General features: G+C 45.0%; 1 protein-coding gene across 3 annotated transcripts in view; it reads left to right on the forward strand.

Annotated features, from left to right (window-relative positions):
* The first annotated feature begins 6 nt into the window (after window positions 1-6).
* WSB2 (WD repeat and SOCS box containing 2) overlaps window positions 7-11,875 on the forward strand; it is a 25,133-nt gene continuing 13,264 nt past the window's right edge. For 2 of the 3 annotated variants that reach the window (XM_023733767.1, XM_004379035.2), the window contains exons 1-4: window positions 7-73; window positions 8,058-8,226; window positions 11,061-11,305; window positions 11,468-11,599. In XM_023733767.1, the coding sequence (XP_023589535.1) occupies window positions 61-73; window positions 8,058-8,226; window positions 11,061-11,305; window positions 11,468-11,599 (559 nt within the window). In that variant the 5' untranslated portion in view covers window positions 7-60. Of the gene's footprint in view, window positions 74-8,038; window positions 8,227-11,060; window positions 11,306-11,467; window positions 11,600-11,875 lie in introns of those variants that run through there. The other variant, XM_004379034.2, reaches the window with a different exon arrangement.

Raw genomic sequence — 11,875 nt, forward strand, 5'->3', positions numbered from 1 at the left:
GGGCCCGCGGCCCGGGGGGCTGAGGCGCCCGCCGCCTGCCGCTGTAGCGGCGCGTCCTCCATGGAGGCCGGAGGTGAGTGGGGCCGGGCGCCGTTCCCGCCCAGGGGGACCGAGGCCCGTCCTCCCCGGGGTGCTGGGGGTGGGGCGACCCCGGGAGGTGGGTTCGTCGTGGGTGGGAGCCAGGACGTGGAGACGACGGGGGCGCTCCGGCCGGGACGTCCGCGCCGGGCCAGCGGCGGGGTGCGCGCCCGGCGCCCAGCTTTGTTTCACTTTCGCTGTCAGCGGCCGCCTCGGCGTCTCCCGCCGCGGACCCGGGCGGGGAAAGAACGGGCTTCTGCGTGGCAGAGATCCCACCTCCGGGACAGCCGGGGGCGCCCGGGGCCCGTCACTTGCGCCTGGGTAGGACGCATGGGGGGTGGGGAGCCAGAGCCCTAAAGGGGTGATACCCAAGCGGGTGGGTGCCCAGGTGCCAGGTGACGCACTCGTCACTCCTGGGTACAGGTCTGGATGGGAATCAGCTCTGCCGTTTGCAAGCTATGTGATCCTGGACAAGGCACTTAACCCCCTATCCCTATCCCAAGTGTCAGTTTTTATTTGCAAACTGGGGATAATAATAGTACTCTCCTAAATGGGTGGCTGGGGTTGTCCCAAACTTGCCTCTTCATAAGAGTCATCTGGGATCCCTGTAATCAGTGTCGCTGAATTGCATGCATGTAGAAATTGTTGAATGGGTGTATGTTTTGCTGTGTATACTTTCAACAACAATAAAATATATAAGTATTCCGAGCCTCTCTTACTGGAGACTCTGATTCTGGTGGGGTGGGGCTAGGGGTGCTAATCGCTGGTGACATGTATGATCAGGCAAGTTTATCATACACCTGATGGGTGAGGTACTTTACCTCTATCCATGTTAGGGACTGTCATCCTCAGAAGACTGTGGAAGTCAGAGAATACTGGATATACTTTGAAGGCCAACCCAAATGAACATACAGTCTAAGTGGAAAGAGTGTGCCTGCTGTGCAGAAGCCTCAAGACAAGTCCCTGGGGGCTTCCTCCTTCCAACCACCTTGTCCCTAAACCCCACCTATATAGAAATTCAGGCTGGGAGCCCCAACACCTGTGCTTAAGGGCTGTTTCCATAAGGGAAATTCTCAGAAGGTGTCAAGGCCTAAGGTTTAGAATTTGTTCCAGAACCTCTTTGTACTATTCCAGTGAAGTTCCAGCTTCCTCCCTTCATCCTTTTGAAGAATGCTGATTGCTGGTGTTTGTGTTCCTCTGGCTTGTTTGATCAAATTGAGAGCGGGGATTGGTGGTGGGTAGGTTGAAATCAGGGTATTCCCTGGGGTGGTGTTACTTTTTAATTTGGGAGATGACATTTCTTTGTTTGCTGGAGTGAGCCATTCAGTAAAAGGTGTAGAGGCACCTCTCACCGCCTTCCCATCTTGATAAGGACTTTCTTTTCAGTGAGTGTGTTACCCATAGAACTCTTTTTAAACGGCCCTACTATTTTCATGGATCTCATGTAAATCTTTTTATAGCTTCCGCTGTTGCTTGCATTGACTGCTTGCAGCTAAATCTGAGAGCAATCTGTAGCTGGCCTCCTGTTTTAACTGGAATCTGCTTCCAGTTCTAGGTTTTTCCTAATGATTGATGGCTGTGTTTTGGGGTATGGGCAGAGTTGCTATAAAAAGGCCAGGGAGTTTTCATGTTCTTTTGAAGCTGAATAAAGCTCATTGTTATGGGATCACAATGGACAACAGTAGATATCTTCAGAGCAGTGGTTAGAATTCATTTATTCAGTCAAATATTTGTTGAGCATATACTATGTGCCAGGCACCCCTGAGACTAGCACTGAAAACTAAAAAAACACCTGTTGCTGTTGAGTCGATTCTGACTCATAGTGACCCAATAGTTCAGAGTAGAATTGCCCCGTAGAGTTTTCGAGAAGTGGCTTGTGGATTTGAACTGCTGACCTTTTGGTTAGCAGTTGAGCTCTTATCTACTACTCCACCAGGGCTCCCCTAGCCAATAGAAATATAATGTGAGCCACGTATGTAACTTAAAATTTTCTAGTAGCCTCATTAAAAAAAGTAAAAAAAAAGAAACCAGTGACGTTGATTTTTAACGTATATCTTATTCAATCTGCCATATCCAAATATTATTATTCAACATGTAATCAATTTAAAAAACTACGAGCTATTTTAACATTCTTTTCTCATACTAAGTCTTTAAAATTGGTGTGAATTTTATATTTATAGCTTATCTCATTGCCAAATGTCATTTGGGCTCCCCACATTTTGAGTGCCTAGTAGCCACATAAAGAGCCTTGGTGGCGCAGCAGTTAAGCGCTGGGCTGCTGACCAAAAGATTGGCTGTTTGAATCCAACCAGCGGCTCAGGAGAGAGAAAGACCTGACAATCTGCTTCCATAAAGATCACAGCCTAGAAAACAGTATGGGGCAGTTCTACTGTGTTACATGGGGTCGCTCTGAGTTGGAATCGACTCCACAGCACTTAACGGTAAAGTAGCCACGTTGATTAGTGGCTACCATATTGGACCACACAGCACAATAGTAGTGAACAAGATTCAAGAGGTCCTTATTTAAGGTGCTTTCTCTAATTTCGGTGGCGATGGGGAAGGGATAGACCATCAATACATAAAAACAACAAATAGGCAAATGAAATATCTGCCATGATGGTTATAAAGAAAAGTAAATGGGGTAAGTGGAAAGTGATGGGGGCCAGTTTAGAGAGCAAGATCAAGAAGGTCTGTGTGACGTCAGAGCTGAGCCCTGAATGGAAAGATGGAGCAGCCGGCCAAAGATTTGGGGCTCTGGCCAGGGAAGGAGCTTTCCAGGCAGATGGAACAGCTAACCTGAAGGTCTGGAGGCAGGAAAAATCACTGAGCTTCCCATGGGTTGGGATCCTAGCTTCCACCACTGTGTTAAGGCCAATCACCTGGCACAGAAAATGCCCAGTAATAAATATTTTCCCATTCATTATGGTTGTCCAGACACTTCCCAGTGCTTAATTAGAAAACTGATCTGTGGTCATGGCAGGTACAATCCCAGATGAAGCTAGATCCTCTCCACTTTTTTTGTTTGTTTTTAAAATTCTTCACTAATTATAGCTTCCTTGTCCAGGAACGAAGTCTAGTTTGGGCCCAGACTCCCCTTCAGAATTTCCTTCGTTCTAAAATGAAGAGCAGGAGTCACTGGGTTCTTTTTTTTCCCCTTTCTTTTTAGTTCCTGGATTCCTGAAATTGAAATAGCAAGAGATTAAGTCCCCAAGTCTCAGAAATAGAGTGTGAATTCTGGGTATGGCTCATATGAAATGTTTGGCATAAGCATCTTCATAGTTTAAGGGGCTTCATTTCATTTATGTTTAAAGAGGATATAGCATGCATATTTGTTCAGCAAATATTTACTGACTGCCTGCTCTCTGCTAGGAATTCTGTTAGGCACTGGGGATAAACATTCAAGATCCTGTTCCTGTGGAGTTGACGTTCTAGTTCTGGGGAGGAAACAGATAATCAAACGGTGATGAGTGCTGTAAAGAAAATAAGGTGAGGACTTGTGACTCGAGGGTCAGAGAAGAACTCTTCAAGGAGGTGACATTTTGAGCTGACCCCTGAATGAAGAAAAGGTGCCAGCTATGGAAGGACAGTCCAGGTGAAGGAAGGAGCTGATGCGGAGGTCCTGAGGCCAGTGTGCTGGAACCTGGGGCAGGGAAAGCAGAGGTACAAGACCAAGTGGGAGAAGAAGGCAGGGGCCAGGTTATGCAGAACTTTGAGGACAGGGTGAGGAGTTTGGATTTTATTCTAAGAGTGACTGGGACCGATTCATACTTTAAAATGATCAGTCACACTGGGAGGTGAGAATGGGTGATGGGAGGATAGAGTGGAAGCAGAGAGAGCATTCATATATTTTAATACGTCTTTTCACATTTTAGCATTATTTTGTGTGTATGTGTGCGTGTTTATCATTATTTCCACATTGAGGTGTTTAAGTCATTATCTTGTAACAGCTGTAAGAGGGTCAAAGTCTGGAAATGACTAAAGTGGAACACACCCACCAGGGAATGACCTCATTCAGGATGGAAGCCAGCTTTTATTGTATTAGTATATATCACAACCAGAGTGGTCAGAGAAATCAATTCTGAAGGTCTTTAACTTCCGAGCTTCGTCACCAATTGAGAATCTTCCGTTGGAGTAGAGAATTGAACTAGGAACTGCCGTTCAGGTTGATGAAATAGCACAGATCCAGTGCCTGTTCTTCCACAAGGTGTTGTGCTAAGCCCTGGGAGAAATAAAGATTAAATAGTCTTGGTGCTTGAATGTTACTAGCTTCCATTGACTGGGCTCTGACTCATGGCAACACTGTGTAAGAGAATGAAACATTGCCCAGTCCTGTGCCATCTTCACCATCATTGGCATGTTTGAGTCCAGTTGGACGATATTCTGTTTTGAGTCATAGGAGTTTCACTGGCTGATTTTTGGAATTAGATTGCTAGGCTCTTCTTCCTAGTCTGTCTTAGTCTGAAACCTGTCTACCATAGGTGACACTGCTGGTATTTGAAATACTGGTAGCATAACTTCCAATATCATAGCAACATGCAGGCCACCACAGTACAACAAACTGACAGATGGGTTGTGGGGTGTTTAAATGTCGTTGTTGTTAGGTGCCGTTGAGTTGGTTCCAACTCAGATCAACCCCATGTACAACAGAACGAAACACTGCGCAGCCCTGCACCATCCTCACAATCCTTGCTGTGTTTGAGCCCATTGTTGGAGCTACTGTGTCAGTCCATCTTATTGAGGGTCTTCCTCTTTTTTGCTGACCCTTTACTTGACCAAGCATGATGTTCTTCTGCAGGGATTGATCCCTCCTGACAATACATCCAAAGTCATGAGATGAAGTCTCGTCATCCTTGCTTTGAAGGAGTATTCTTGCTGTACTTCTTCTAAGACAGATTTGTTCATTCTTCTGGCAGTCTGTAGTATAATATTCAGTGTTCTTCACCAACACCGAAATTCAAAGACATCAATTCTTTTTCAGTCTTCCTTGTTCATTGTCCAGCTTTTGCATGCGTATGAGGCAATTGCAAATGCCATGGCTTGGGTCAGGCCCACCTTAGTCCTCAAAGTAACATTCTTGTTTTTTAATTTTGCAGCAGATTTGCCCAATGCAATACATCATTTAATTTCTTGACTGCTGCTTCCGTGGGTGTTGATTGTGGATCCAAACAAAATGAAATCCTTGAGAATGTCAGTCTTTTCTCTGTTTATCATGATACTGCTTATTGGTCCAGTTGTGAGGATTTTTGTTTTCTCTATGTTGAAGTGTAATCCATACTATAGTCTTTGATCTTCATCAGTAAGTGCTTCAAGTCCTCTTCACTTTCAGCAAGCAAGGTTGTGTCATCTGCATATCACAGATGGTTAATGAGTCTTCTAATCATGATGCCACATTCTTCATACAGTCCAGCTTCTCAGATTATTTGCTCAGCATACAGATTGAATAAGTATGGTCAAAGGATAGAACCCTGACTCATACCTTTCCTGGTTTTCAACCCACAGTATCCCCTTGTTCTGTTTGAACAACTGCCAAGTGTTCTATGTACAGGGTTCCACATGAGTACAATTAAGTGTTCTGGAATTCCCATTCTTGGCAGTGTTATCCATAATTTGTTATGACCCGCACAGTCAAATGCCTTGGCATAGTCAGTAAAACACGGGTAAACATTTTTCTGGAATTCTATGCTTTCAGCCAAGATCCATCTGACATCAGCATTGATATCCCTCATTCCACGACTTCTTCTGAGTGTTCCCTATCAGTGTACTGCTGCAACTGTTTTTGAATTATCTTCAGCAAAATTTTACTTTTGTATGATACTAATGATATTATCCAATAATTTCCACATTCTGTTTGATTACCTTTCTTTGAAATGGGCACAAATATAGATCTCTTCCTGTTTGGCCAGGTAGCTGTCTTCCAGATTTCTTGGCATAGATGAGTGAGTGCGTCCAGTGTTGCATCTGTTTGTTGAAACGTCTCAGTTGGTATTTCGTCAATTCCTGGAGCCTTGTTCTTCACCAGTGCCTTCAGTACACCTTGGTCTTCTCCCTTCAGTACCATTGGTTCTTGGTCATATGTTACCTCCTGAAATGGTTGAATGTCGACCAATTCTTTTTGGTGCAGTGACTCTGTGTATTCCTTCCATCTTCTTTTGATGCTTCCTGCATCGTTCAGTATTTTGCCCATAGGATCCTTCAGTATTGCGACTCAGGGCTTGAATTTTTTTCTTCACTTCTTTCAGCTTGGGAAATGTCAAGTGTGTTCTTCCTTTGGTTTTCTAACTCCAGGTCTCTGCACATTTTACCGTAATACTTTGTTTTGTGTTCTCAAGACACCCTTTGAAATCTTCTGTTCAGCTATTTTACTTTGTTTCTTCCGTTTGCTTCAGCTACTGTATGTTCAAGGGCAATTTTCAGAGTCTCTTCTGACGTCTGTTTTGGTCTTTTCTTTCTTTCCTGTCTTTTTAATAACCTTTTGCTTTCTTCACATATGACGTCCTTGATGTCATTCAACAACTCTTATGGTCTTCAGTCATTAGTGTTCAGTGTGTCAAATCTACTCTTGAGATGGTCTCTAAATTCAGGTGGGATATACTCAAGGTCATACTTAAGCTCTCGTGGACTTGTTCTAATTTTCTTCAGCTTCAACTTGAACTTGCATATGAGCAATTGATGGTTTGTTCTGCAGTCAGCCCCTTGCCTTGTTCTGATTTATGATATCCAGCTTCTCCATCGTGTCTTTCCACAGACAGATGGGTGGTGGAGTGTTTAAATAAGGATGCTTAAATTCTGGTAGTAGGCCAAGAGAAAAATGGGTACAACAGGAGAGAATGAAATAACCAAGGTGACATTTATTTCCATTTTGATAGTGTGTGATCAGGTTATGCTTCTTAATTGTGAATCTGGATGAGACCGTCGCAAGCAGAAAATGAGTTCAGGCTGGAATCCGTGTCAAGGAGTTTTGTGTGACCATAGTGTAGTGTGCAGGGAGATGTCATGGAAATAAGACTGGACCGATAGTGTGGGCCAAATTCATGGAAGGCTGGGCCCAGTTGCCTTTATAGTGAAGGCAGTTGGGAGCCTTGGAATGTATTTGAAAGTAATGACATGATGTGATGTGTGTTTCATTTTTAGCAGGGTCTCTGGGTGGCCTAGCAGAGAGTGCTATGGTGGCGGGGGGGCAGGAAAACCAATCAGGAGACTTGCAAAAGATCTGGGCAAGATGTGATAAAGGTTTAAACCAGGACAGAAGGAGGTGGAAGTGAGAGAGATGGGGGAGGCCGAATCAACAGATCTGAGCAACAGGAAGGAGAGCAAGATGCCAAAGATTTTTAACCTTGATTATGGAAGGATGCTCGTGAGTGAGAGGGAACCCTGAGTTTCAGATATTCCTTCTTTACCAGTTTCCCAGTAGCAGAGCCTTATGAACCGTTTGCTGTAGAGTCGATTCTGGCTCATGGCAACCCTGCATGTGTCAGAGCAGAACTGTGCTCCATAGGGTTTTCAATGCTGATTTTTTGAAAGTAGATTGCCAGGCCGTTCTTCCAGTGTGCCTCTGGGTGGACTAGAACTTCAGCCTGTGGGTTAGCAGGGGAGCGCATTAACCATTTGTACCATCCAGGGACTCCAGGTTCTTTTGAGAAGGCTTTTATAGAACCTGGGCCTTGTAATCTGCACCATCTAGCGTAATCCTTGTGTGGTTACCCCTCCACTTTCTTTCTTCCGGCATTCCTGGGAAAGTGAGGCTTCATTCACTTGGTTCTCCAGTCATGGTTAACCAGCAGGACTGAGTAACCACAGTGGAATGTGGCCTATGGCAACTATTATTGCCCCCGGTCATTTAAGTGACAACTCCCTGTTAGAATTCAAAGTGTCCCACGCAGGTTTCCTGTGTCTGAGTCAGCTAGGTGGTCTGGGAGCCGGTCTCCCACTGTCCCGGGAAGTAGGAGTGCTTGTTTGAAGCATGCTGTCTCCTGTCCCAGAGGAACCGCTGCTGCTGGCCGAACTCAAACCCGGGCGCCCCCACCAGTTTGATTGGAAGTCGAGCTGTGAGACCTGGAGCGTTGCCTTCTCCCCTGATGGTTCCTGGTTTGCTTGGTCTCAAGGACACTGCATTGTCAAGCTGATCCCCTGGCCGCTGGAGGAGCAGTTGTAAGTACTCTTACGCCCCGACCCCCAGGGAACCATGGAAGTTTTCATAAAGGGGACTTGGGAGGTTTCCGCATTACTCCCACTCTTTTGTTTTCTCCCTGCCGAAGAACAGGAAAGAGAGAAAATGGCTCAACAGCCCCAAATTCTGTACATGTGAAAGTTAATTCTATTGAGTTTATGTTAGCCCCAAGTAAAACTTTATTTTTTTTTAACAGCTTTATTGAGCTATGTTACATACCATAGTCTGTCCATTTAGTGTATAGTTCATTGAGTTTTTTTTTCTTAGAAATTTTTAAATACTTTGGCTTTTTCGTTTTTTCATTTTAAAAATTTTATTTCTTTTTTTTTATTGTGGTGAAGATACAGGAAATTAGGATTTTATGAAAAAATTTAAAAAATGCAACAAACTTAAGTTTGGAGGTTCCAAGCTGCCTTGCCAAAGGTCTCCCTGTAGCCTGCCTTTTCTTTTTTTTTTTTTGTGAAAATATACACAGCAGAACATACACTCATTCGACAATGTCTGTATGTACAATTCAGTGACATGGGTTACATTCTTCATAGTATGTCACCATTCTTGCTATCTCTATCCATATTGTTTCACCATCATTGACTTAGACTTGTTAGGTGATCTCAAGTCATTTTCGACTCATAGCGACCCCATGTGGCAGAGTAGAACTGCCCCATAGGGTTTTCTAGGCTGTAATCTTTACAGGGAGCTCTGGTGGCACAGTGGTTAAGGGCTCGGCTGCTAATCAAAAGGTCGGCAGTTTGAATCCAGCAGCCACTCGTTGGAAACTCTATGGGGCAGTTCTACCGTGTCCTATAGGGTTGCTATGAGTCAGAATCAACTCAACGACAACCAGTTTGGTTTTTTTTTTTTTTTTTAAATCTTTACAGAAGCAGATTGCCATGTGTTTCTCCCGCAGAGTTGCTGGGTGGGTTTGAACCGCCAGCCTGTCCATTAGTGGCCAAGTGCTTAACCGTTGTGCCACCAGGGCTCCTTGACTTAGACTTACTGTCCCCTAAACTTCTCATCTATGCTTTAGAGTTACTGCTGTCAATTTGTTCTTATATAGATAATTCTTTCAAAGAGTGCATTGCTCAAGGTGTAGCCTGCTTTTTGAGTGCTTCTTGCTGTGATGGCAAACTCGGGGACCTGTGCCAGCTCTAGGCAGGTCTGCACAGTATGTGGCCTGGCAGGGGTGGTTAGTGCTGACCACAAGAGGGAAGGCCCAGCTGAAAGATGTTCACAATTACATTCAGATTGTTTTGCCAGAAAAATTGATTTCCAGATCACATTTGGTCATTTAGACCTGGGATCAGCATACTTTTTCTGCAAAGAGCCAGATGGTAAATGCTTCAGGTTTTGTGGGCCGTAGTGTCTCGGTTGCAGTCCAGTCTCTGTCACGACTACTTAATTCTGCCTTTGTAGCATGAAAACATCCAGACAATAGTAAACAAATGTGTGGCTGTGTTCCAATAAAACTTTATTTACAAAAACAGACTGCTGGCCTGGGCCATAGTTTGCCAGCCTCTGATTTAGCCTAATAGATGTTTAGAGCTGAAGGAACCTGCACTTGCCTTATTTCCTCCTTCTCGTTTTACAGATCAGGGAACTAAGACCTGTATTGGTTAAAATGCTTTCAAACGTTTAAAGCACACAATTGACAAAAATGTGACTTACAACTTTTTGGGAACACATGTAGTGCATAAGGAGGTTCAGTTACATACATGTTGAACATGGATTTCTCATGGAGCCGAATCTGAACTCATCTTGAGATCCAGCTTTATCATCTCCATTTTGTTTTATCTAAATCTCATCACCCTCAGTTTGATATACACCTGAGTGTGGTCAGAGTCACATAGAAAAGTAGGATTTGTTACTGGCATTGATAAAATGTACCACAAACAGAGTAAACTTGTGTTTGAGGAACAACCCCCCGGGCTGGGCTGTTTAGGTGCTCATGTCTTTGAGACATTGTCTGCAAGGTGGGGTGGTGGACAGGGCCCTCCTTCTTAGGGAATGAACCTCACTTAGCTTACCTGGGTGTCTGTTTCACTGTAAGTGGAACATGAAAGGACATGGTGGGCTGAGAGATCTTTCAGGTCAGGTGCACCTCTGAACAGCTGTGGCTGGTTCCTGTGCTAGATGCACCATGAGGGAAGTAAGTGAAAGGGCCTCCTTCCTCATTAATTGAAACTTAGCAGTGAAGGAGGAAATCACATGTACCAAACAACCTGTATTATCAAGAAAGGGATTTATTTTCCAGCTCCTTGGGACTTTCTGAAGGAGCCCTGGTGATGCAGTGGTTAAAGCGCTTGGCTGCTAATTGAGAAGTCGGTGGTTCAGAATTCAGCAACTGCTCCACAGGAGAAAGATGTGGCAGTCTGCTCTATAAAGATTACAGCCTTGTAAATCCTATGGAGCAGATCGGCTCTGTCCTGTAGGGTCGCTACGAGTTGGAATTGATTTGACGGCAGCGGGTTTTTGGCTTTTGGACTTTCTAAGCTAAAGGGGAGATCAGCAGATGGGTATTCAGGCCTTATGTCTGTCCAAATTCCAGACCCACAGTATGCTTGGATCTTTCCTTCCATGCATCAAAACCCAAGAGAGCGTTCTGAACAAACTTATGGGTCCCTGGAGTGTCTGTGAACTAGTTATCCCACAAGACAGGTGAGCCAGGGCCAGTAAAGTCACTGTTACACGACTTCTAAAAAGAAAAGTCACACCACACTTTGTTTCTAGGACTTCAAAGTCTTAGGTAACCCAGGATGGAAGATTAGTTGACCTGGTAACAATTTCAGACTCATTAAGAAATCTCTTCTTCCCTCAGCATCCCTAAAGGGTTTGAAGCCAAAAGCCGAAGCAGCAAAAATGATCCAAAAGGGCGAGGCAGCCCAAAGGAGAAGACCCTGGACTGCGGTCAGATTGTCTGGGGCTTGGCCTTTAGCCCGTGGCCCTCTCCACCCAGTAGGAGACTCTGGGCACGCCACCATCCCCAGGTGCCAGATGTCTCGTGCCTGATCCTTGCCACGGGACTCAACGATGGGCAGATCAAGATTTGGGAGGTGCAAACAGGTAGTCATTTCTGGCTGGCACGAGGTGCTGGGCGGCTCATGTGCGTGTTCTGATCAGGCCCCAGAGGGGCTGCTGGCCCCCAGGTGGCCCAGGGGTAAAGCAGGGCCTGGCAGGCAGGGTGCCACTACTCCCACTGACCACGTGCCTCTGCTCCCACGCTAGGGCTCCAGCTTTTGAACCTTTCCGGCCACCAAGATGTCGTGAGAGATCTGAGCTTCACACCCAGTGGCAGTTTGATTCTGGTGTCTGCGTCGCGGGATAAGACTCTTCGCATCTGGGACTTAAATAAACACGGTAGGGGATGGAACTGCTTGGCAACTTCAGAAATACTCTGTTTGCCCCTTTGCTTCACTTTACCAATGGCTTTTTTTTTATCCCGAGCAGTGTTCCTCAACTTCCTGCACCCCTCTCCGACCATTATCACTTCCTAAGGAGGCTTTTTAGATATTTTTTCTTATTCACCACCCCTCATGAGATTTTATTTTATTTTATTTTTTATATTTTATTGTACTTCAGGTGAAGGCTTACAGAACAAATAGTTTCTCATGAAACAGTAGTACACATGTTGTT

Source organism: Trichechus manatus, unplaced genomic scaffold (assembly GCF_000243295.1).
Source record: "Trichechus manatus latirostris isolate Lorelei unplaced genomic scaffold, TriManLat1.0 scaffold00061, whole genome shotgun sequence".
Classification (NCBI taxonomy): domain Eukaryota; kingdom Metazoa; phylum Chordata; class Mammalia; order Sirenia; family Trichechidae; genus Trichechus; species Trichechus manatus.